The 26,082-nt window shown below is 45.9% G+C and overlaps 1 protein-coding gene across 4 annotated transcripts in view; it reads left to right on the top strand.

The window, feature by feature from the left end:
• LOC146185667 (uncharacterized) overlaps window positions 1–24,216 on the top strand; it is a 40,157-nt gene extending 15,941 nt beyond the window's left edge. For 3 of the 4 annotated variants that reach the window (XM_084606571.1, XM_084606572.1, XM_084606568.1), the window contains exons 8-13: window positions 10,549–10,623; window positions 15,085–15,204; window positions 16,148–16,254; window positions 21,822–21,930; window positions 22,498–22,625; window positions 23,936–24,216. In XM_084606571.1, coding sequence (XP_084462697.1) covers window positions 10,549–10,623; window positions 15,085–15,204; window positions 16,148–16,254; window positions 21,822–21,930; window positions 22,498–22,625; window positions 23,936–24,091 — 695 coding nt within the window. In that variant the 3' untranslated portion in view covers window positions 24,092–24,216. The remainder of the gene's footprint in view (window positions 1–10,548; window positions 10,624–15,084; window positions 15,205–16,147; window positions 16,255–21,821; window positions 21,931–22,497; window positions 22,626–23,935) is intronic. The other variant, XM_084606569.1, reaches the window with a different exon arrangement.
• Window positions 24,217–26,082: the final 1,866 nt, after the last annotated feature.

Below are 26,082 nucleotides of genomic sequence, written 5' to 3'. Positions count from 1 at the left end.
AATCCAGCAGCATCCGGAAGTGACCGCGTCAGCGACTAGGACTTCCGGCGAGATCCGACTTCGGTCGGCGGATCGAGCTGGAGCGTCCCGAGCTGCCCCAAACGACCAGCGGAATACGCGCAACCTATCTTGATCGACCAGTGGAAATCGAAATCGTCGTCCCGGAGCAAGAAAACGTGCTCCGTAGCGACCAGTGGAAATCGCCATTAGAGATACAGAAATGGCTGCACTGAAAAAATGTTTTTTAGATCCTGTTTAAAATTGCTTTCGGTTGTAATGAGGGCAGGCATTTGCATCTTCATGATTTTATTTTTTTCCTATTTTACCACTGCATCATGAAGCTTGTGCAAGTGGGGATTCCAGTTTTCCCTGATACTTGTCTAGCAAGGATCAATTTTTGCATAATTCTGCTGCTTTGAGAACTGTTGCTGCCAGACTTGGACCGTCGTAGAGGCTGCTGTCGTGTAGAAAGTATGTCTACAGGAGTTATGCACTTTGTTTTATATTGTTACCTGGAAACGCGGGGACCAAAGTAATGTGCTCACTGACGAAGACGACGACCGAGGAACACGGGCACGACAAAGCGTTGAAAAAGAGGACGACGCTGACAGAGTGAACACTGCACGGCTACTGAAGTCTCAGCGTCAAGTCCAGCCCATCGCAGTGTTGTTACATTAAGTACATCCCCGTAACATCTTGGTGGAGGTCGCGGGTTCGACACAATCTGACGCTGGATCTCCGCAGTGGCCGTCACCTCGGAACCGTCACGATGACAACCGACACGGCTCCATCTAACTCCTCAACTCCAACTGTCGTCGTAGCCCACCCCCGTGACCCTGGCCCATTCTGCGGTACAGATGAAGTCGATGTCGAAGACTGGCTTTCGCTTTATGAGCGTGTTAGCCAGCACAACAGGTGGGACGCCACGCTGATGCTGGCCAATGTCATCTTCTACCTTACTGGCACGGCACGCGTGTGGTTCGAAACGCATGAGGCAGAAATACCCTCCTGGGAGATTTGCAAACAAAAACTACGTGACCTGTTCGGAAAACCGGTTGGCCGTCAACTCGCCGCCAAGAGGGACCTCGCCAAACGTGCTCAGACATCTACCGAGCCTTATATTACGTATATACAAGACGTTCTGGCCCTGTGCCGAAAAGTTGATAAAGACATGCCAGAACCTGATAAGGTGGGCCACATCCTTAAAGGCATAGCCGACGATGCCTTCAATCTTCTACTTTGTCGGGACTGTGCTACGGTTGACTCCGTTTTGCAGGTTTGTCGACATTTTGAGCAGGCCAAACACAGACGCATTGCACATCGCTTCGATCGGCTCCCCAACACTGCCCCTACCTCCACGTGCGAGGATCTGCCGACCCTACGGCAACCTTCCAATACTGAAAATGTGACACGCATCGTGCGTCGTGAACTGGAAGCGCTCGCTCCTGCTGCATCCAACCCGCCCTCCTCGGACAGCAACCTAGCGACGATATCCCTCATTCAAGCCGTCGTTCGTCAAGAGGTTGTCAACTTGGGCGTCCCCTGTAGCCACACTGTGCAACACCACAGTTCGAGCCCCGTCCCTCCCATGGTCGCCGCCGCTACACCCCGCAATACCTACGCGCCACGCTACCAATACCGCAATCCTGATGAGTGGCGCACCCCTGACGACAGGCCGATCTGCTTCACGTGCTCGCGTATTGGCCACATCGCTCGCCACTGCCGCAGCCGCTGGACATCACCACCTCGACGTTTTCCTTACGTTGACCGCTACTCCAATTACGGTCACCCCCGTTTCACGCCTCGTTATGAGCCGCCCCGCACCGATACTACTCCGCCTCCTCCTGTGTCCAGTCGGTCTCCTTCCCCGCCAGCCCGCCGTTCCCGTTCACCTCTTCCTAGCCGCAGTTCCTCGCCGTCCGCTGCCGGCCGCTTCACGGGAAACTAGCCAATGCAGCTCCCAGAGGTGACGCTGCATTGGTACCCCGACCTGGAAATCCTCTACTGCCCATTTCTTCGCCCTGTAACCTCCTCTCCTTGTTCGTGGATGGTGTTCCCGTCTCTGCCCTCATTGACACTGGTGCCCAAGTCTCGATAATGGGCTCATCGTTTTGCCGCCGCCTCAAGAAAGTACAGACCCCCGCCGCTTCGCCCACCGTTCGTGTTGCCGATGGCAGTACTGCTGCCGTCACTGGGCAGTGCACTGCCCGAGTCACCCTTGCCGGTCATCACATCCCTGTTTTGTTCACCGTCCTCAACCAGTGCCCTCACAATGTGATCCTCGGCCTTGACTTTTTAACGGCCCACTCTGCCCTTATCGACTGCTCCAGCGGCCTTCTTCGTTTGGACCTACCTGTCTGCTCAGAACACCCTCCATCTGTACCCCGCCTTCGCTCCACTGAGTTCGCTCGCCTGCCCCCTGACTCTGCTGTTTACCTACCTCTGTCACCTTTCCCGCCTGTGCCTGACGGTGACTATCTTGCTCGCCCTATCACCGAGGTCTTTCTTGACCGCAACGTCGTTCTTCCTCATCTAATCGTACGCGTTACACAGAACAGCACCTACCTTCCTATCCTGAACTTCAGTCTGTCACCCCAAGTTCTTCTCGAAGGAATATCCCTTGCTACCTTGTCCCCTCTCACAGACTGCACCATTTGTGCACTCACTCCTGGCCCACATTCAAGCGTCCTTCCAACACCCGTACTCTCCACCACAATTACCGACCCTATTTCCGCAATGATTGCCTCTGACCTCAGCCCCGAACACGCTCAGGACCTGCACAACCTTTTGTTATCCTTCTCCGACATTTTTGACTTTGCTGCCGGTTCTCTGGGCCAAACATCAGTTGTGACTCACCGCATTGACACCGGCGATGCAAAGCCTGTACATCGGAGGCCTTATCGTGTGTCCCTTTCTGAGCGCCAAGTCATCCAGCAGGAGGTCGACAAGATGTTGGGCAACGATATCATCGAACCTTCGAACAGCCCCTGGGCCTCTCCTGTCGTGCTCGTTAGAAAGAAAGACAACAGTTGGCGCTTTTGTGTCGACTATCGACATCTGAACAAGATTACAAGGAAAGATGTTTACCCGCTGCCGCGAATAGACGATGCCTTGGACTGCTTACATGGAGCCCGCTACTTTTCCTCCATCGACCTTCGTAGCGGCTACTGGCAGATCTCTGTTGACGAACAAGACCGCGAGAAGACAGCTTTTGTCACACCCGATGGACTTTACCAATTTAAGGTTATGCCTTTTGGACTTTGCAACGCCCCTGCTACTTTTGAACGAATGATGGACTCCTTACTCCGCGGCTTCAAATGGACGACTTGTCTCTGTTACTTGGATGACGTGATTGTCTTCTCGCCCTCGTTCGAAAGCCATCTTCGTCGCCTTTCTTCCATCTTGGCACTTTTCCGCCGTGCCGGACTTCAACTGAACTCAAAGAAGTGCAGTTTTGGTCGCCGCGAACTTAAAGTGCTTGGCCATTTGGTGAATGCCACCGGCGTGCAACCTGATCCCGACAAAGTTCGCGCTGTCAGTGCGTTTCCATGTCCCCGTTCACCCCGTGATGTCCGCAGCTTTATAGGACTGTGTTCTTATTTTCGCCGGTTTGTCCCAAACTTTGCCGCTGTTGCTCGTCCTCTCACCGATCTGCTGAAGAAAGGCGTTCCTTTCTCATGGGGATCAGAGCAGGCTAACGCATTCTCCACCCTCATCGCTATTCTCACCAATCCTCCTGTGTTGGCCCATTTCAACCCATCTGCCCCAACAGAACTTCGCATCGACGCCAGTGGGCACGGGATTGGTGCCATTCTTGCACAGCGACAACGCGGCCAACATTGCGTTATTGCCTACGCCAGTCGTCTCCTGTCATCAGCAGAGCAGAACTGTTCTATTACGGAACGGGAGTGCCTGGCTCTCGTTTGGGCCGTTGGAAAATTCAGACCCTACTTGTTCGGCCGACCCTTCACTGTAATTACCGATCACCACGCCTTATGTTGGCTCTCTTCCCTCAAAGATCCTGCTGGCCGCCTCGGCCGCTGGGCACTGCGCTTGCAGGAGTATACCTTTTCCGTTATATACAAATCCGGTCGGCTTCACCAGGACGCAGACTGTCTGTCCCGTTATCCCGTCGATCCCCCTTCCTCTACTGACCATGAGTCGGACCCCTGTGTTTTCTCTATATCGGACTTTTCCCACATAGCCGACGAACAGCGGTTGGACCCAACCCTCAGTTCTCTTATCGACCGCCTCCGCACACACAGCCGTGACTCTTCCCTCGCCCTGTTCTTCCTTCATGGGAATACGCTATACCGCCGCAACATGCGACCTGATGGCGCTGAGCACTTGCTGGTCGTTCCCCAACACCTACGCTCTGCCGTTCTCGAACAAATGCACGACGCCCCTACAGCTGGTCATCTTGGCCTCTCACGCACATACGACCGCGTGCGCCGGCGTTTCTTCTGGCCTGGACTCTACCGCTCTGTCCAACGTTATGTAGCCGCTTGCGACCTCTGTCAACGCCGGAAGAAACCCCCTGTGCTACCACCTGGACACCTGCAGCCGATTGCTATCCCGACTGAGCCATTTTCTCGTGTTGGCCTTGACCTCCTAGGGCCCTTCCCCGAGTCCTTGTCAGGAAACAAATGGATCGCTGTGGCCACCGATTATGCCACGCGGTACGTGATCACTCGCGCCATTCCAACCAGCTGCGCCACAGACGTTGCTGACTTCCTTTTGTACGACGTCATACTACACCATGGTGCTCCCCGTCAACTACTTACCGACCGTGGCCGCTGTTTCCTTTCCCGAGTTGTTGAAGAAATACTTCGTTCTTGCTCCGTTCGGCACAAGTTCACCACTGCGTATCACCCTCAGACGAACGGCCTTACGGAGCGTCTTAACCGCACACTCACCGACATGCTCGCAATGTACGTATCCGACAGTCATCGCGACTGGGATATTAGTCTGCCATTTGTCACCTTTGCATATAACTCTTCGTGTCATGAAACTGCTGGATACTCTCCATTCTATCTTCTCTTTGGAAGAGACCCGTTACTGCCTTTCGACACTTTGCTTCCCGCCGCTGGCCCCGTCACAACCTATGCCCGCGATACCATCGCCCGAGCCGACGCTGCTCGCCAGATTGCTCGTCACCATCTCACCATCTCTCAAGAAGCTCAAAAACGCCGCTACGACGCTCACCACCGCGATGTGCACTATCCTCCCGGATCTCTGGTGTTGCTCTGGCTTCCGTGCCGTCGTGTGGGGTTGTGTCAAAAGCTTCTGCCCCACTACACAGGTCCTTACCGTGTACTACGCCCAGTGACTGACGTGACCTATGAGATTTCACCGCTCCACCCAAAGGCACCGACTGCTACACCCACTTCCGAAATCGTACATGTCGCCCGCCTAAAGCCATATTACTCCCCCTCCACATCGCACGCCTAATACGCACCGGGACGTTGCCTTTTGCCGAGGGGGGGGTAGTGTTACCTGGAAACGCGGGGACCAAAGTAATGTGCTCACTGACGAAGACGACGACCGAGGAACACGGGCACGACAAAGCGTTGAAAAAGAGGACGACGCTGACAGAGTGAACACTGCACGGCTACTGAAGTCTCAGCGTCAAGTCCAGCCCATCGCAGTGTTGTTACATTAAGTACATCCCCGTAACAATATATTTGCTTACCGTGCTTACCAGCACACATAGCTAGTTGCAAGGCACTTTCTACGCATAATAAATTGAAAGCAAGCAAACAACCATTTAGAAATTATTTGTGTACATGTGTATGTGTAGACTGTATGTGATACTGGCAAAAAAAGGAATAAAACCTGGCATAACGTTTTGGTTCTCCAATCTTTCAATCGCTCTCAAGAAAGAAAAAAAAATTGAATTGCCCGTGCTTTTTGTACACTGGCACCATCTGCGTGCAGCAGAATAAACTACCGCCACCAGCCACGGTCAGGCTGGACAGGAGCAGCTCGCTCACACATCGCTGTCCCCATTCTGGGTGTGCGCCAGCTGATGAGCTCGGGGTCAAGGCGCCACACCATTTGCTCGGTTGCCTTTGCAACTTTTGCAATTGTGTGGAGAGTGACATTAGTTATAGCACTGTTGAATAGCGGGGAAGTTTTTCGGTAAATTTAAGCGCACACTTTTTAAAAATGAACGTCGTATACAACGAACACATTCTCGTCTGATTCCTTCCTTGGCACATAAGTTTTCCCCATTCTGAGCAGTCTGGTTGTTTCTGGACAAGTGACTTCATTCAGTATACTGCAGAATGATTGTACTTCAGCTTCAGAATCTATTTCTTTTCTCCAGCCGTATGAGAATGAAATAATACGGATCATGCAAATACCCCCTTCAGCAAGTGGAAAAATTAAAAGTGGGCATTGAAGAACCCGAATGGGGAGACTAAAACTGAAATAGGTTTTATATCATATGCCCACCCGGCACCAAGCAAGATATGGAGGTCGTGGGAAAGGTGTGGTGTAGTGACCATACGATAGTAAGGTTTCAAATTAGCCTAGACTTAAAGAGAGAACGAAAAAAAAAAAAAAGACTGGTAAGAAAGGAGCCAACCAAGGAGTTAGCCATAAGGGAGAAAGCTGAGGGATTGGGGTCTTGGTGCAGAACAGATGCTAAGCCTTTCTTTAACAGAAGGGGACAATATAAGTGTCTCAGCAGGGAGAGATAATCTCGCAGCTGTCTTGTGGGGTGCATAGTACAAGTGGGCGAAATGATAGTTAGACAAGATATTGCTAAGTTCTCCCAGGAGACCAATGATCTGATTAAAAAGATGTTAAAACTTGAAAGCCTCTAGCACCACTCACACAACAGAGCTGACAGAGCATTTAAACTGAAGAAGGTATGAAGAGAATAAAGCACACACTATAGAACCAAGTAGCCTAAAAGCAGCCAGATGCGAACTGGGCATAGGCAAAAAATCGGGTGTACATCAAGGCAAGGCGAGCTGTGCCATTGCCAGTATGGATACGGATTAATCAGGCGAGGGCACTTTGCACAGATCTATACAGTGGCCGAAATAATCAGGGTGGTAATGAAAGAGGCCGTATTGCAGGGCAATAATACATTCTGCAGGTAATAAAGGAGAAAGTAAGGTAGGAAACCTTAGGAGCAATGCAAAGGAGAAGGTAGGGTCAGGTAACACGCTTAGATCATGCTAGAAAACTGGCCACCTTGTATACGTAATGCCTCATGATGCTGAGCACACCAGAATTGTAGGGGGACCCTAACATGATCTTAGTCCTTGAGAAAGAGATGCAAGTAATTGAAAAAAATAACAGATTGGCTTACTATCTTCTAGTTGCAAAGTTACAAGGTATTTACTGAGGAAATTGCTAATCAAATCAGGGCAGCCTGAGAGTTCAAGCAGGCAAAATTAAATGGAGATGGGCAGGGCAAGCATGGTGCCCAAGCTGGCTTTCTCTCATGTCACACTGACCCTTCTCAGCAACGACAGTGTTCTCGCGATCCCGTATCGTTGAAACTTTACTTTGTAGATGCAAGCAACTTCTGTGGGGGAAAAGGTGATGTTCATTCATCCTTCATTCATGAAGATGATTGTTCAGACTGTCAACGTGTACTGCCTATAATTGGCACTTCCATCATTGAGAAAATTCATTGCTTTCCTTACCGCTGTGAAGGTAGGTACGAGGCATTTTCTGTACAATTCTGTGCCGCCAGCAGTGTGTAGACAGTTGTAAAGAGGCTTGGGGTTGAGCTTGGCATTGCAGTAGCCCAAAGTGCTGCATAGGAGCAGTTGAATTTTATTTATTTATTTATTATTATTATATTTTTTTTTCTTACTTGAAAATTTAGTATCAAGTTTTGTAACTTCAAATTTATTCCTGACATAGTACTGAATGAAATATATCTCTAGATGTTTTTTATTATTTTAATGCTCTGGTAGTACTATATACTTAGGGGTTAGGGGTACACTTAGGGAGTTTTGACTGAATCCAATAGAAGCCAATAGAAGCATACTGAATTTGTCTTTGGAAGTTTGCCTGATGACTTACCGCCAAAATTTCAACGTTTCTTGTCTATCGGCTGTCTCATTTAATTATGAGTGACTTTTTTAAGTATGGTATAAATTTCTTCCATGAGCACAGCACTATGTAATATCATTTGCATGTTAGAGGTAAAACCACTGGTTGTACAGACAAACGTCAAGACATACTTGAAGTGGCTTGACAACTAAGGAATAAGGTTTGTGACATTAGATTACCGAAATGTCTGCAATGCTTTCATCAAAAATAATGCTTGCAGAAAAAAACACCAAAACTTGGGTTCTGAATACCTGCATTCAATTGCAGTGGGCAGATTCAATGTAGATGAGACTTGGGTATCCATGTACTGTGCGATGGCAGCGCATGTTCAAGAACCCAAGGAAGTTGACATAAAACGGAGCCCTCCACCATGGCATCTCTCCAAGCCCGAGTTGCTTTGGGGCGTTGCAGCCAATAGACTTGACTCACACCAACTTTTGTTTCTTTGTCATTAAATACGGTTGCTTATTTTCCAGGGGCAAGAAAAGAGGTTAAAATTCCCTTCATTATAATAAGGTTTGCCTGCATTGCAAATATAAGCTTTCACATCTCTAGCTAGCATCCTTTTTGTTTCTTATACCGGCTGGAGGTTTGGATGATAATAAAATAACATAACAATTAGCATGCAAAGAAAAATTGCCCCGAAGAGTAAGAGCAGCTTTTTTTTCTATAAGCAAGGCAAAACCTATTTTTGTGGTCAGTGTTTTGTTAGAAGCATGCCTTGACTTTTTGACTTCACCCAGTTTCAAGACCGCTTGAAATATCCGTTGCACTGCCAAGTATTGCCTCCTAATCCTGAGAGAAATGAAGATATGGTGTTAGACTGTGGAGACAACTCCATCCATTTATGGTTTCTGTGAAAATTGGTCTTCTGGCGACATATGGCTATGTAGATGTTTTTTCGGCAGCAAAAGACTTTGGTGATGAGAAATCGTATTTAAAAACCTTGCCGGCGACTGTCTATTTGAGCTCTTTGCACCCTTAGCTAAAGGACTGGTTGCAAAATAAACAAAAAGGAAGAAAAAAAGAGAAAAGGTCTGTTGGTTGTGAAGTGAATGGCAGTGCAACTTAACCTCTGGACTCGTGCACAAAAGTCAGTTGGCGCTAGCATTTCACTTGGAAAATCAGCCTTTGAGGGCTATACCTGTGTTTTATTTCTTGGGTCTTTTGTAACCTGTAAAAGGTTCATTTCCCATCACATGTGCTCCATTTTGAAGTCAGTGGCACCACATTGGTGCACATCAACTTCTCCTTTGTTTCCCTTGAAAGTGCGAGGCTTTTGAGATACCACTCTGTCCATACAACAGAGTGGAGCCTACAAGGCGGAAATGACCCTTTCTCTTGGCTTACTCTTGTGTGCCGTAAAATACCTTGCAATCGCCCCATCTCGTATAAGTGGCCTTCCTCCCTTTATCTGCGGATCTCACATTTTCGTGCACTGCCAATCAGCTGCCCTTCTTTTCTTACTACAGATTCTGCAAAGAATAGCTTCTTTTATGAAATGTTTTTTTTTTTTAGTGTATGTGAGTATTAAAGCCAACATGAGTGTGGGCTTGTTGCCCGTGCCACTTTCCTGCCATTCTAATGCTCGATAGCGTCGGGGGCATTTGCAGTTTTGCGTGCGTTATGTGTTCGTATGCCGTGCAAAAGAAAATACAGGTCATCCGCTGGCATAGGCATAGGAACGTGTTGGGTGTTTGAGCTAGGTCGCAGAAAGTCTATGAATGTAGGAAAACAAAGCCGCGTGTGCTTGGCGGGCCTTGGATGGTGAGCTGCATGATTGGCTCATCGAGTATGGTGCTGTGGTCCTGAAGATGGCAATGAGCTGAGGGACAAATGCGTGGACCTTGTTATTGGGCTGGATTCCAAGAAATACTTTGATAGTGTTGCCAGGAGCTAAAAACACAAAGGTCGCAATGAGAGACCCCGCAAATCAGTTTTTCTAAATGAGTGCAGACTGCTTTGCATACTTTCGATGGACTCGGGTTTCTTCAGTGGCGATCTTGAATATTGTGTGTAGTCGAAGAAGGGCCCCCTCATATTTTGCTCGAATTTTCTCTTGAGTAGATGGGGGCGCTGTCTCGGTGTTTTGCTCTAACTCCAACTGCACAACGTTGCTCATGATACAAGCACCTTTGAAGGTGTTGGCGATACGTTGTAATGCAGAATGCAAGCTCCCCTTTGTTCTGCTTTGCGAGCACATGAAAAGCATTGATAAATACTTTAGCAATTAAGCTTGGTGCTGGTGTGGCTAAAGCATTTCACGCAGCTTGATTTAATGGCATCGAGGTCTTAGCAGCATCTGGTTACCTTCAGGCTGCACTCACGTGTGTTCATGCTCAGTCATCCAGAAACTGAGCTCATTTTTGCACTGCTCTGGGCATTTGCGCGTGCATTGAGGGGGCAGTGTCTGTAGGTGCTGTGCGGGGGGCTGTGCAACTAATGTGGGTCTCCTCCCTGTGGTGTCAGTGAGCAGTGACCAGGGGAGCCCTTCTGTCCTGGCCACTTTGGCAGCACTTGCAGAGGCCACTGCCCCCAATGCAAGTGAGCTGGCTCCCTTTCTTCTTTCACTCACCCTCTCTCTCTCTCTTTCCCTGCTGCCCCTGGTTAATGGGCAGTCCCTGTTCTTCACGAGCTTGTTGCATGCACAGTACATGTACAGCTGCCCAAATCTTTAACTGGCTAGCGTGGACAGTCGCATTTTCTGTGCTCCTGTTCCTTAGGGTAGATAAAACTTGCCGCAAGGTGAAGATTAAGCAAGAGCTTTGTTTATACTTTGACATTTAGCAGGTTAACTCCTCTGTAACGCTTAGGATCACAGAAAATGCTGCTGTCACTTTCGGCAGTTAAAGTTTTGAGTGACTGTACCTTCTACCTAACCTGCGGTGTGATGGGACTGCTGACCAGTGTGTTATGTGAGGGTATCGTGCGTATGGTAAGGTTCTTTTGTAGCAGGGAGGTAGTTATTATTTTGTTCTTAAATGATTTACTTGATTGATTGCCCAACCACTGGAACAATGCTACCTGGAACAGACTATTAATTGAGATGCCAGACATTGCAAAGCTTTGTGTGTACGGAGACAAAAGGGGTTTGTTGAGAAAGCTGGAAAAAATGGGTTAATGTTGCTGCCCTCTTAAATCTTGTGTCAGCAGAAGGGGTACCATCTATACAAAGTTGTGCGAACCAGTAATATCTGGGTTGTCATACCATGTAGAACAATTGGTCCTAAGCAGCTGTAGGCAGTCACAGTGATAGTGCACAGTATTCTCGGTGGGAGAAGATGCAAAAGTTTTGTTCTTCAGAGGTCGTGCTCCTTGCATTGGACATTAGCGGTCCAAAATACTATTTCTATGCTTGCAGCAGGCAGCACCCCTCATGCTTCTGAGCCTGGCAGCAGTGTGTTTGCGCATTCTTTTCTGGTCTAAGGGCAAGGGTCTCTAACACTGGCATACAGCATGGCTGAGCTGTTCTGCAGCAAAACACGGGTTGTGTGTTGGTGCAGACATTCTGTTAAATTAATACCGGATTTACTAGCACATCAACTGTCAAAAAGTAAAATTTTTCCGGATATATTTACTCCACATTTCTTTACTTTTTAGGTTTTTTTGGGGGGAGAAGTATGTTCATTATGGGAGTAAATACAGTAGTATTTGTGTGCTTGATTGCTGATCAATGCATACTAATGGTTTTTTTTAATCCGATAGCACCAAGACACCCAATCTGCATTTCGTCGATGTTTGTTTTTGTTGGTTTGTTTGATCCTCCTCGCGAAAATGCATTTGGCAAGTGGTAATTGACAGGTGACGTGGTCAAGCAATGATTGGTCAGTGCTTCATGTGATGTCATGAGGTCGCGTGTGACTGCCAAATTGGCAGGAGCTTGCCTAACAAGGCATACTTTTCGAGGTGGGAATCAAACCTGGCGGGACTCATGAATCGCGGACAAGACGTACTACTCCTAGGCCATGCGGGCACGTAATTGTGGCTTAATTGAAGCGGGCCTTCATATCTCTATGCCAGGTGGCCTTTCACAAAGTCTGGCAGATTACGACTGTCTGCCAAGGAGCACGTGGGACTCGAAACTGAAGTGATGACCAATTGCTAACACATCTAATTCGCAGTTGGCATAGCTGTGCTAAATCAGAAGTCGTTCTCTGGTGCCAGCATTAGATATCTGCTTGTACTCAGTTTGTATAGATTCCAATTAGTGTGGGTTTGTTTTGCTAGTGAACTCCGCAGTTCTGAAGGTATGCTCCTCTCTGTTTTTGCCAAAGTGACAGCTGATCACTGCTCCACATTTCTGGTCGAGGTCACTGATAAAGGACTCATTTGTTTTCTCCTGTCGCTAAACCTATATGCTACAGTAGGCTTAAGTATACACTGTAGTGTGGTTCTTAACTTCTAGGAAGGCTGTTTATTTTGAGGTGCATTAGCTTGTATTAGCTGATGCTAGAAAATTAGGGAAAAAAAATAGGTCTCATATCTGTGCGCACCTATATATTATCTTGGTGTACCTAGTTAAACCACTAGCTTTGTCTTGTTTCATCTGTTACGGATCTAGGCGGCCAAATTAGTGTCTGTCCAAAATAGTTTTTGGGTTAGTTTTCTGCATACTTTAACTTGGGTAACTCTCCCAAATTTCAACTGAACCTCCTGGTTGTATGAATATGGTCTTGTTTCACCTTAAAACTGTCCCTGATTTTGTTTGTTACTGTTCTTTAAAAAATGGTAAGGTTTTGATATAGTTAACCAAGTAAGACGTGTGGAAGCTCTTGCGTACAGGTGAAGTCTATAAAGACTGCGACGCTGCAATGCACAGTGCGAGAATGTGTTATAGTGTGCACTCCTTGATATCTGGGGCATTCCATACTCACTCTCCGCGAGAAATTCCTGGGTTCGAATCCGCTTCACTTTGACAGCTTTTCTTTTTTAGTATCGAAAGGGGACATACAAGCATTACCAATTATTGCTAGACACTAAACCTCCAATTTAGTACTTTCACACTAAAAACAATTTGCTGCATGCAGTATCAGCAAACCATAGTCACTAGCATGTGAATGTTATCTGGCTAAAATCTGAAGACCAGGTACGGCAAATTTTGCAAACTTGCAAAAAAAAAAAAAAGTTCAAACTTGTTCATATTTTTTCAGGACTATGTATTATGTTTCTCGTCAACTTTTTTTAAAGGAGAAAGGGCTCAGAATTTAGGCTTACCAAAATAAACAGCAGATGCACGGGACTGAACCTGCTTTGCATGTGTGTGGGAGCCACCATTGCAAGAGCTGGCATCCAGGTATTGGAGCACAATGATGATGGCAGCAATCCATTGAATCATAGTATCAGACGATTGCTTTTTTTTTTTCCTTTAGTGTCGGTAGCATACACATCTGAAACGCTTCTCTTAAAAAATGTCGATCGCAGCATTGTTGCGTCCATATTATAGCGTGCTGTCTACGTTTTAGGGGTGGGCCCTCAGCAGAGCTAAGCACAATATCTTTGTAAAATGAGGTAAAATAGTCATTCTTTTCATGATATTGCCATTGCTACTGATGTCTGTGACAGCAGTAGCATCAAAAAGGGAGTCTCTGGCTGCAACATACAATGTCGAGAAAAAATGCCTAAATTCGCTACTTATCGCAGACGCGCTAACTGGGGATGTTAATGTTAACTATCGGAAACAGGCACTTTAAACAACGCTCTACTGTTATTTGATGCAGTTACCTATGAATCTCGCAAACTGTATTTCACAAGCTCGCTGCCATTCTTACTTTGCACAACGCGAGGGTAAAAAACAGGCAGCTGAGGCCACTAGGTCACAGTGACATTTGCCAGACACTCCAAAACTTAAGTTATGAAGTGCAGCCGCATTTACGAATTCCTTCAGGAAATTTGTAGTAGATTTATGAGTTGCATGGAGTCCTGCATGGGAAAATCACTTTAAAGGATTGTGGACACCCAATTTTTGGGTTTGTCTTTTATCCTTTGTAATGATGCCTAAGACATTACTCTACCCGGATCATCACGTCACATTCGCCTACGACTGCTGAATAATTTATAATCGGATTTCTTTTCTCACCTGTTCCGGTTTCGGCTTCAGCAGCTGAGTGGTGGCTGTGACATACGTCTTGCGAGGGATGAGAATACAGCGATATAATCATTGCTGTGTCATTTGAATTCACTACAATAATAAGGCCAGCCTGCCTCAAGAACAAAATTCACTACAAGTGAAGAATGAGCGATTATATTGCTGTTTTTTCATGCCGCGCATCAAGGCATGATTGTGACGTCGCAGCCATCTCTCGGCTGTCGAAACCGAAACTGGTGAGGAAAGAAAATTCAATGATAAATTATTTGCCGGTTGTAGACGAAAACTGCGTGCGGATCGATATACAGAAATGACTTGCGCATCGTTAACAAGAAGAAAAATGCCACCAAAATTCGGTGTCTGTAGTCCTTTAAAAGTGGGCAAGTAGAATCCTCTGAAAACCTGAACTTAATGTTGCACAGCCCTTCTGTTCGCTCCTGAATTTTGACATTGGCAGCGTGGCAGTTATGCCTTTCAGATTTCTTTGTTGTGGCAGCAAGATTGCGCTTAAGAGCATCTAAAGTGGTGTGTGATGTTACTAGGCCAAATGGTGAGAACAAGCTCACTGGTGTGTAAATATTTGATTAATAAGTGCAGTGAAATGTGCGCATTATCACTCATGTCAGCCCATTCTATTTTATTGATTGGTGTAATAAATAAGGAGCTTTCCTGACTACCTCGGAGCGGTGATGTTTTAGAGAAGAAAAGCTGGCTGTGGTTGTTTTTCTTTTCAGTTATGTTAGTTGCCAGCCCTCGGCAGCCGTAACAAAGGAGAACTTGCTCTACCGTGCTTGTTTTGATGTCAAAACAGACTTTTTCTTCATGTGCAGTTCACATCTTCCATTTTGCTAGCTTTTTTTATTCTGTAGGCCTCTCTGATGTATGTTTCAAACTGCTTTGCTACATCTTTTTATCAACAGCGTTGACCTCAACTGAAGCAGTGCAGTGGTTAGAGACGCATGGTATCACCATGCTGCCTGCGGACAACTCGACCATTGTGGCTTCAGCCCTGGAAGGTGGCCAAACAATATCGCTTACAGGTGACTGTCCTTTGTTTCGTGGGAATGGCACAGGCAGGCCTAATTGAGTTCCAGTGTGCATGTTACTTTTTGCATCAATTACGAAAGGGGCCACGTATTTGCACCAAGACAAGTGAGCTGGAATACGCTCATGGCTTGCAGCTTGCTCCCCCCTCCTTGTTTCATTCCTCAGCTGCTGTGGAGTATGCGACTCGTTTTGAGGGGCCATTCAGCAGCATAACAAAGCAAAGGAATGCTGATCTAGATTGCTCGATGTGTTGCACTTGTTAAGTTTTGATTAGTATGTTTAATTTAACACTTGTAATTGTTATCTATATTAGTGTGTCATGAACATGACGAGTTTATTGCATGCATGTATTGTGTGACTCTATGTGAAAGGAATGTCCCCGAGTTTATTGCATGCATGTATTGTGTGACTCTATGTGAAAGGAATGTCCCCTTGGAGTCAGCGTGTGGCTCAGACATATATTTTTTCTTAACTGGTTTACAGAAAGGGAAAGGCGCAATATCTGTCACGCTTGTTTCTGTGGACACCTGAACCGTGCTGTAAGTGATGGGAGAAAGTGGAAAGAGAGAAAGAGGAGCCGTAGTGGAGGGCTAGGGAGTAATTTAGACCAGCTGGGGATCTTTAATGTACACTAACATCACACAGCACATGGATGCCTCTTCGTTTCACCCCCATCGAAACACAATCGCCGACGGTCGGATTCGAGCCCGGTTACTCTGACGGTAGTCGGGCATCTTAACCACTGCACCACTGTGGTGGGGCAAGGTTCATACAACTTGTAATTTGTCATTTGAGCCATATGTTGACTCCAAGGATGACTTCCTTTTGGCTGGCCTTAAGTCATGCAAGTTCTTTCCGTTTTTCACATTTTTTTTGCACATGAGCCATAATATTTTGTTCAATCTCTAATATTAATTATTTTCCGATCATTTCCAGATGCTGGAAAACTGGCACTGAACTGGGTGAAAGATCAGCAGACTGTTAGTGCAGATGCCACCACCAGCGAAGTATCTCTCTCCAATATTGCTACCACAGGGGGCCAGGTACCACTTTTGCTTCCCAGTCATTTTCTGTGGATAAAAATGCTCATTGCTTAGACTGGGGTTGGTGCTTGTAATGAATCTCGAATATATAGAATTCTGAGAGGATTGCAAAGTGGTTCAGTGTTAGGATAGTTTATTTATAAAAAGCGCTACATATTAGACACTCTTACGTGTATCTCAGAAGCAAGAATACTTTACACCCATTTTAGCAATTCTCCTCTTACAGCACCGTGCTGGCTGGCAACATTCGGGCAGTGCGCTGCTCGTTAGGTGTAGCTAGGCCTATCTTATCTATAATTGAAGCAGTGAGCTGCACTTCTGAATAACCACTGCTTGTCAATAAAGGTCTAATCCTGTTGCCAGTGTCCTATAAATACAATAATTTTTTCATAAAATTAAGATGTAGTAGGATTGTGCAACACTTCAGGCAATGAAGCTCACCGGCAACGTCTACTGCTGGGCTTTAGTCAGGTTGGCTGCACTGGGGGCATCGATGTTGTATGGAGCACACCCTACGTTCACCTAGTCACGCTCTTGCATAGTGCCAACACCAGCTCTTGCATAGTGCTGGTGTCTAACGCCTTGCGGCCAACCCATATAGGTACATAATAAGTGGTCAAAAAGAGTGCTATTAAAGGACTACAGGCACCAAATTTTGATGGCATTTTTCTTCTTGGTAATGATGCTTAAGTCATTCCTGTATATCGATCCGCACGCAGTTTTCGCCGGACAGCTCAATAATTCATTATTTAATTTTATTTTCTCACCAGTTTTGTTTTTAGCAGCCGAGAGATGGCTGCGGACATCACAATCCTTTCTTGATGCGCGGCATGAAAAAACAGCGATATAATCACTCATTCTTCACTTGTAGGGATTCCTGTTCTTGAGGCAGGCTTATTGTATAGTGAATTCAAATGACACAGCAATGAATGTATCGCTGTATTTTCATCCCTCACGTGACCTAGACTTGACTGTGACGTCGCAGTCATCGTTTGGATGTTGAAACCGAAACAGGTGAGAAAAGAAATTAGTCGAACCCGGATATATCGAACTCGAAGGGGATCGCGAAATAGTTCGATATATTGATAATTCGATATACAGAAATTGGCTTGTGGCGGCACTTACGATGCGAAAAAACGATATCGTATTTGTCGCATAATCAACCCATTCGCATAATGAACGCACCCTCCACTTTTGCACCCGAGAATTTGAAAAAAAAAAAAAAGAAAAAAAATGCGTAAAGGCCAGCTCGCTCACATGCAAGCGATTGAGCGATCTCAGCGAGGAGCGGCAGCGAGAGCGAAAAATTTCTAACTTGTTGGAACTGCGTCGCTATCGCCGCTCGAGCCACCGCGGCAGCTCAAAACAAGGTTTTTGTGCCGCCGCGGCAGAAATCCAGAAATCGCGAGCGTTTTCGCTTGCATGTCGATGGCGCGCGTCACTCTGTTTCAGTCGTCTCATCCGCAGCTCATTTCTTGGCAGCGTGCCAAGATGCTGCCCAGCGATAACGTCCGGGCGCGTTTATCCGTCCGGGCGCGTTTATCTTTTTATTGCTCCTGCGCTGGCGGGGAGCGAACTTGGCAGAGTGCCCGTGATGGCTTGATTGCACAAGCCACGCCGCGCTTGGGGCGGGCGTCATGATCGCAGCAGCTGACCGCGTGCTTTCGTTGATTCATACGTGCAGGATAAAGACTCCCGTGAAAAAAAAAAAAAGAAAAAAAAAAAAACTGCCGCCGGTTAACGTCCGAACAGCACAACGATAAGAAAGGATGACTCTCAAAAAAAAAGAGAGAGAGAGAGAGAGAGAGAGAGCTGCCGCTTCTTAACGTCCGCAGGCGCCATAGCCACGTCAGCCAGCCGCCGCTGCGCGCAGAGGGTTCGCAACACACGCTGCAGAAAGCGTCGGACGTCTCTCTGAAAACAGGCTGGGCTAGCTTGGCGCATGTGTAGCGCGTGCTGAAGGAGAGAGATAGCTCGGCAAAAGAATGGGCACACCCACGCACATGGCTTGCAATGGCGCGCGGGAAACGATAACTGCAGATGCGCGCGCCTTTGAGGAATGGGCGCGGCGCTGCCCAGACCAGCCGTCGCCTCTGTTGCTTCTCATTCCTTCCGCGCATGGCTTGAAAACGTCACGCGGCAAACGGCCAAGGATGATGCGATCGTCTTTGGGGAAGGCACACTTTCCAGTGCGTGGTGCGGAGTTCGATATATCGAACGACCGGTGAAATTAAGTTCGATATATGACGCGGCTTGCCTATACTTTTACATGGGATTTTCAAGGGGTATTTCACGAGTTCGATATAACCAAAATTCGATATAACCGGGTTCGACTGTATAAATTATTCAGCAGCCGTAGGCAAATGCGATGTGGTGATCAGTGTAGAGTAATGTCCTAGGCATCATTACAAAAAGATAAAACATGAACCCAAAAATTAGGTGTCTATAGTCCTTTAAGAGTAGTGCTAGTGCAGGGGTGCAGTACACTGTTCAGTGTATTGGCATCGAACTTTGTGATGTTTTTTTTGTTTGTCCTAATTATTCTGAAAGCTGGCATGCAGCTTTGTCGTTTTGCTTGTGAAGTGAGGTGCTAAGAGATGTATCTCAAATGGTTGCAGCCCCTTGCACTCTTTCTCAGTTTTCCAGAATGATGTTTTTGGCACCTCATTTCGGAGGCTCCTGGCTAGCTTTGAGCAAAGCTGAGAGCAGCATGCTTTGTTTTATGACGACTACTGAGCGTGTGTGTTGATATTGCAACCTCCAAATTTTTGTTTTACTTCTGGGCATAAGTCATCCGAATAGAGTCTCGTTTGAAATTTTTTATTGTCTGCCGGAATGTTGCACCACAATGTGACATATTCTGGTGAACGGGAGTTGATAAATGGGAACTACCGTGCCATACTATTCAGTGGAATTTTCAAGAGAAGGTTTTGACTGTAGAATATAAATGGTAGTTACAGTCAAACCCGGACACATTGAACACAGGTAAATCAAATTGTTGCTTATATTAAACTGCCTGAGTATCCCTTTGGAAATCCTATGCTAAGGTATAGACCTCCTCCATGTTTACAAACAAACAAGGCAATCCAGGTGGCGCTGCAGTCGTTTGCTATCCCACGGTAGGCAAAAAGCATGGGAGCGACACTGTGGCCAAGCTTGTCAATAGCGTGTTTTGGGAGGTGCAGGCTCCCAAAATTTTGGCAGGAGAAATAAGATAATTTCTTGAGCCTCAGCGGTGCACACAAAAGCGATACAATATACATATATATCACGTACACGGCACGCAGCGCCCGGCCCCATATGCCGTACAAGACGGAGCGTGGGTTCAAGACGCAGAAGCGAAGCTTTGCTGCCTGCCAGGGAAAATGAGCAACATTATTACATATTTGCTGTTTTCGCCCATGCAAACAACGCGGAACGCGTCGAGAATTTCAAAACCTTGAGTTCTTACAACTGCTTTCAGTTGAGTCAGTAGACAGTGATTTTTCTCGCTCGTAAACAGCGAGCGCAAACCACGTACGAAATATTCCGCTCGGAACATATTATTGCACTCTCGGATGAATCTTCCCATCGAGCGGCAAATGACGTTGTTGCTAAGCACGAAGCCCCTCGCTAGCTTTGAGCAGCTTTTAGTTAAGCATGGCAACAGTAGCAAAGGTATTTCGCCTTGGCACCGCACGGATTTTCTTATCCGTGCATTATTCGTTGAAATCGCCACGCCGCACGTCTGTTGTATCTGTTCTCTTCGTGGGTGACTGTCAGCGTTAACTTTCGCAACTTCGTCCCGGGTATTCACGTTTTTAGCTAGCATTACAATTACCAGCTGCAGCGGTCGTGGTGGTTCTGTAGCTAAGGCGACTCAGTTCAGTCCCGGCTACCATGGCCACGTGAACATGCTTGATAAGCTCAGAATGCCACAATGTGCCATGCACCACGATGCAGTACGTATAAAAATCCTCAGAGAGTTTGAATCACGAGCCCATATATCACTCGGCCACGCTGAACCCCCCAACTCGCAATCACAATCAACCGCATTGAATACAACTAAAACCGCTGGGTACAGAAAAAAAAATGCAGCTCCAATCGAGAAAATCAGCGGCTGTCAATGCGCGGTGGCGATCTTCATCACTGATGAGACTAAAATAATCTGAGGTGAACACGACGAAGGCTAGCCATGCAGCATAACCAAGAAGGAGTTCAACACTGATCACTCGTGCAGTAGCTCACTATTGCATACGTACAATTACCAAAGTGAAAAAAAAAAAAACGTAATTGAGGAATTGTTTACATATAGGTAAGCACAACTATGCATGCTCTAACAAAGAAACAGGCCTACGCATTACAATATACTGGCTTTAAGCAGCTGTACAGCTCTAGTGTAAAAGTGAATAAGCTCTAGCTTAACCATGGCAAAGTGTTTGCCGCACATCCGATAAGCCGATGTCGGTATCCAGCCTTGGCTCTTCACCGCGGCGACCCACTGTTTACGGCTACCTTCATCGCCAAGAAATCTGTGCAAGCTCATTAAACTTCTCTTTCTGTGCCTTTCGGCACATGCCACGGTGACGCAACTAGTCGACATGAGGCTATTTTATTTGCGGCAGCAGCAACCCATTCCGCATTCACGGTAGGCGAAGGCGGCTGAAATGTTGTTTTGCCTACCACGCGAAAGTCACTGATGACGACAGCGGCACCGCATCTTCGTGACGTAGTCGGAATGAAGGAGGTCTTAGCAGTGTTATTTGCATTTATCGAACTCCCTCTAATGAAATATCCTTTATAATGAACTGCAAGGGAAGTTTTTTAAGGCGCTCGCACGCATGGAACCAGGTCAGCTGAGCATTCTTGGGCACTGCTGGCAGCTTTAACGCTGTAAAACTGCATGATGATGTGAACGTCAAATCCGCTTGAAAGTGGTCTTCCGCTTAGCTTGCTCGTTTTGAGCACGGGGAAACCAGTGTTCGGTGGTGCACCAGTTGTTGTGCAGTGAAACCAGCTTAGCTGACTGAAGGCCTGCACTGACTGTCACGGGGCCTGCTTCGCTGCTGAACCTGACGCAGAAATCAGCCCTATGTAATTTTAATTGTTTTTATTGCATTTGTAGTATACCAGTAACAGAATTAGACCACTTAAAACCAGCGGTGGCTTTTATGAAAGCACGGTTTGCTGCAGCTTTGATGCGAGCCCCAGCTTCATCAGCACTTATACTGCGTGGCATGCTCCCATTATGCCAATGGGCAGCATGTCATTGCAGGGAAGCGGGTCCAAAGAATTAGGCTCAAAATCTTTTTCTTGGAAAATGTCCAAAATTTTGTGGGTATGCTGCACATGTGTGGTACTAGCTGGTTGCTTGCTTTTGGCCAGAAGATTTTGGGAGAGAGTAGACGGAGAAAGATATGCACATGCCCGGTGGTCATGTGAAAAGGACCAATTATGGTCTAGTTCAGATATGCGGTCACGTTTGTCACCGCAGTATTTAATGATTTGCATGTGATGTTCTCTTTGAGTGTCCGGGTAACTGTTCTCACCAGGCCCACCTCCTGCGCCCTATCCTTTCTTTCTTGCAGAAGGTGATCGCCATAGTGACAGACCAGTCGCAAATCCCGTCGTTAGTCACAGCGGGTGCTGGCCAATCACCATTTGTCGTTGTTTCTGGTGCTGCACTGAAGGCAGCAGGTGACTGAGCCTTCTTGTCTCGCCATTTTGCTCTGTGCCAGTCTTGTTCGAAATTGCTACGCCCGCTGATCTCAGTGCTTTGACATTCGCCTGCTGATTTCAAGGTCACAAATGAGATTCAAAGACACCTGTGTGTTGCATGATGTCTGTGCACTCTAAACACCGCCAGATGGACAGATTAATTTGGACTCTTCCGCAGACACTAAAACTTGCATATTACAATTTATTCACTAATTGGCATTATGGTCTCTTCTTTTCTGAAAGCATACTCGTTTAATTATGCAATATGCCCTTAGATCTCATTCCCATGTGCCAAACTTGGTGCCTAGATCTAGGTGAAGCTTTGAAGCATTTGCACGTGGTAGAAATTCCAGCTTTGTGTCAAACCCTCTTTTAAACCTTGTTGATACCTAGGATTTTAAACAAAATTCCTCTGTGTAGCTCATATAGCTGTCACTGTGAAATGTAGTTGAAGAGCTATTTGCACGCGCAGTTGCACACTCAACTCTGTAGCCTGATTTCGGTGTTTCTATTTATTTCACCCGCTCTTCCTGCACTCTTGTGCAGATGGGAGCACTTCACACATGATCATCAAAAACCCCATGGAGCCACCCACCAAGCGGTTGAAGAAGGTCGTTCCTGAAAAGGTCAATGGGAAATCGGCAGCTACTCCTGTTGTCGTGTCAGAATCTCATGTGAGTGCAACAGCAGTTGTGGGCTAAGAGTTGCACTAGATGAATGTGTGTGGCATGCATGTTTACTTGGCCATATGGCTCCAACCTAAGCCCATTCAGTAGGCAGGTACAAAACTAGCATTTACCGGCAGCAGAACAAAAACAGACTGTCATTGTGCCAAAGGGTTTTTGCTTTCAATTTTTTAGGATACAGTTAAACCTGGATATAACAAAACTGAAAAAAGAAAAAAGTTTTTCATTACGTCAAGTTTTTCTCCACTCTAAAGTATGCCATAAAATGTAAACCAGAATTACGTGGTTGTTTGGCACAACTTGGCAAGTCAGAATTATCCAAATTTCCTAATTAATAGAATCAAATTAACAGGATTTTATTGTGTTAGCTATGTGTGCGGATTTAATCATTCTTTATGTGGTTCCCCTGCATTCTTCCTCCCCTTCTAAAGGTTATTTTGTAACATATTCATACTCGACATGTATTTAACCCTTTGACCACCAGCCCATAGCTGTACTCATTGTGGGCGATTGTACCAGTATCACCAATGGCCACTCATACTTGCTTTTAGTGATGTTGGGCTGTTCCCACCACCAGGGAAGAGTTACGATCGACATTTGCACTGATTGCAATTATCAGCACTGGAGGGCAGAAAAAAAAATATACATCTTGTGCTGTTAGCGCAAGTTTTAGGCGTGGAAACTGTTATTTCATAATGATGTCATGCCTCGAGAGAAAAAGTCACTACTTGGAACAGTTCTGACTTTAGAGTTGTGAACAGTCTAGAATTTCAACTCTTGACTTTGTTTGCCACATGCGTGCACCGAGAAAAAGCCAACTGCCAGCAGTGATAGAAAGCACTGACAGAAAGTCTTGAGAGTGGCAGAAAGTCACCCTCAAAAGCAGCTAAATGAAACCAGAAACCAACGAAGTAATATATTTGCAGTCTCAAAATTTAATGAAAAAAATTACGACTTGAGAAAAAAACAGAAAATGTTTGGTGATCTTGGTTTCTGTTTTTTTTTGGGGGGGGGGGGGGAAAGGGGGGGGGGGGCTAACTTTGTGATTGAAAAGTTCTGATGACTCTCGGGTTGCAGTGAACCCAGCATGCTTACATTCAGCATAATGTTAACATTGAAATAGGTCACTCAACTGGGCTATATTTTAAGAATTGAGATGATTGCGGTGTGGCATAGCATGAGGCAAATCCACTGGTTAAAATATCACTGTACTGCTTGATCCACTATGGCTTGCTAGGTGATCTGCGCAGCTTTTCACTGGTCTAACATGGCCATTATTTGTCTTCCTCCTTCCATAGGCAAAGTCTGAAGCAGATCAGGAGAAGCACAAGCTCCAGCGGGAACTGGAGGCCCTCAGGAAGCAAGCGGAGCAGTATAAAGCCCAGCTGCAGCAGAAGTCTCACGAAGCTGAGCAGTACAAGAAGCAGCTAGAGCAAATGAAGTCCAACAGCTGAGGAAGGGAAGAGCTCACAGAGTGCCATCATCGTCCAGTCACCTGGCAACCCTCAGAGAGGGGTGCCATTCCTTGTTTGCCTGTATATACTGCACATTGCAATGAAGCCATTGTTTTTAAATTGCACAGTGGATGTCTTTTAGTATTCAACAGCTCTAATTAAGAAATTAATGAGCTCAGACTTTTTAAAAAAGTAAGTCTCAAAATGTGGTGTATGAATCACTGCATGAGGGACGGACAGTAGACCAGCCTCATTATCTTAGTTCAAATCGGGCCTTTTATAGGCTTTAGTGGTTTCCAACTTCCAAGATTACATTGTTCGTGTTTTTTTGTTTTTGTTTTGTTTTTCACTCAATGTCCTTTGTATTAGGTCTACTTTTAGTGTTGAGTATCAGGAAGTGGACTGTGCAGACAACACTACTGATGCTACTGCTTTTAGAAATGAGCTAAAATAGGGGATGCTGGCATTTTTGTTGTGTCGCCCAGAGGACAACTAATGCTAGAAGCGGTAATTTTAGGTATGCCTTCATGTTCGATAGAGTGGTCAGAAAACTAGATAATGCAAGAAAAAATTCTTATAGCATTCTATAGTCTGCTGTCTAAATTTCGAGAGAGGGGAAACTTTACAGAATGAAGAAAAATTTTTAGGTCTAAGTGGGCTAGCTTAGCGTCGTAGATCTGTTGTAACCTTGGTTTAGCCATTTAGCTGTTGTGGAACTAACAACAGGCTTTTTATAGCAGAATAAATTCCAATTTCTTTCTGAAGGAAAGTGTAGCAGGGGGCGGCAGAAAGTTAGGTGGGTGGATGAGGTTAAGAAGTTTGCGGGGGTCAAGTGGATGCAGCTAGCACAGAACTGGGTTGAGTGGAGAAATTTATTTATTTATTTATTTAAATACCCTAAAAACCCAAGTGGGCATTACATAGGGGGGGGGGGGGGGGGGGAGCAGCATAAAAACAGCACAACACATATCCTTCACGCGTGTTAATTAACAAAAAATGCACTTAAGAAATATACATAACGTGCAGATTGAAGTACACAGCACTGCATTCACTAGCGGATACATGGATGTTCTGTAAATTAACAAAAATGCACTTAAGAAATATACACAACACACAGATTGACGTACATAGCACTACATTTACTAGTGGATACATAGGTGTGCAGGGAACAGCACGTAACGCTTAAGAAGACAATAGTGGGAACAATACAACGGTGATTACAGACAACCAAGGTGCCCTGAAAGTTTTATTTGAAATTGTGATAAAGAAGTTTCAGTAGCTATATCACTCGGTATTGAATTCCAGTTTTCTATAGATAACAGTAAGGGTGAAGTTTGGTATTTTAACGTTCTTGCGAATATTGGCTGTACTTTGTAGAGATGATCAGTCCGGGATGAAATATGATGGGCAGGAGCGATGCGATTAGCTGCAAATGGGCAGTCACCATGATATAAGGAATGAAAGAATGATAAACGAGAGAACTTGCGTCGAATGACAAGGTCGGGCATATTGAGAGATTTTTTAAGATTAGACGCACTGTGATACGTTGAGTGCGACGAAAGGATGAACCTGGCAGCTTTATTTTGGACAGACTCAAGATGGTTAATTAATTACACACTACTTGGATTCCATATTATGGAGGCATACTCTAGAGCTGACCTTATGAGAGTAGTGTACGCGTGAAGTTTTGTCTCTATATGGGAAAGGCCTTCGCCTCTCCCATATTTCTCCACTCATATGGGTATAGTCAGGCTGATGATGATGATGAAATTCCAATTTGTAGCCACAATTTCAGGTTCTGTGGCAGAGGGAAAAAAATGCAATTTGTAACAAAATTTTGCCTCTTGCTGTATGTAAAAAAAGAGTTGCAGCTAAATTACACCTTTTGCAGGCAGCATATTTTGCCTCACTATGATCTCAGAAAGGCAAGTTACTGTTTGTCTCAATTCCAACTTTATGGCATTATTTAAAAAATTGCACTGAACAGTTGG

The sequence above is a fragment of the Amblyomma maculatum genome, chromosome 6 (genome assembly GCF_055883805.1).
Source record: "Amblyomma maculatum isolate TAMU_Amacu chromosome 6, ASM5588380v1, whole genome shotgun sequence".
Taxonomy (NCBI): domain Eukaryota; kingdom Metazoa; phylum Arthropoda; class Arachnida; order Ixodida; family Ixodidae; genus Amblyomma; species Amblyomma maculatum.
The sequence above is the reverse complement of the archived record's forward strand: the minus strand, read 5'-3'. Positions and strand labels throughout refer to the sequence as shown.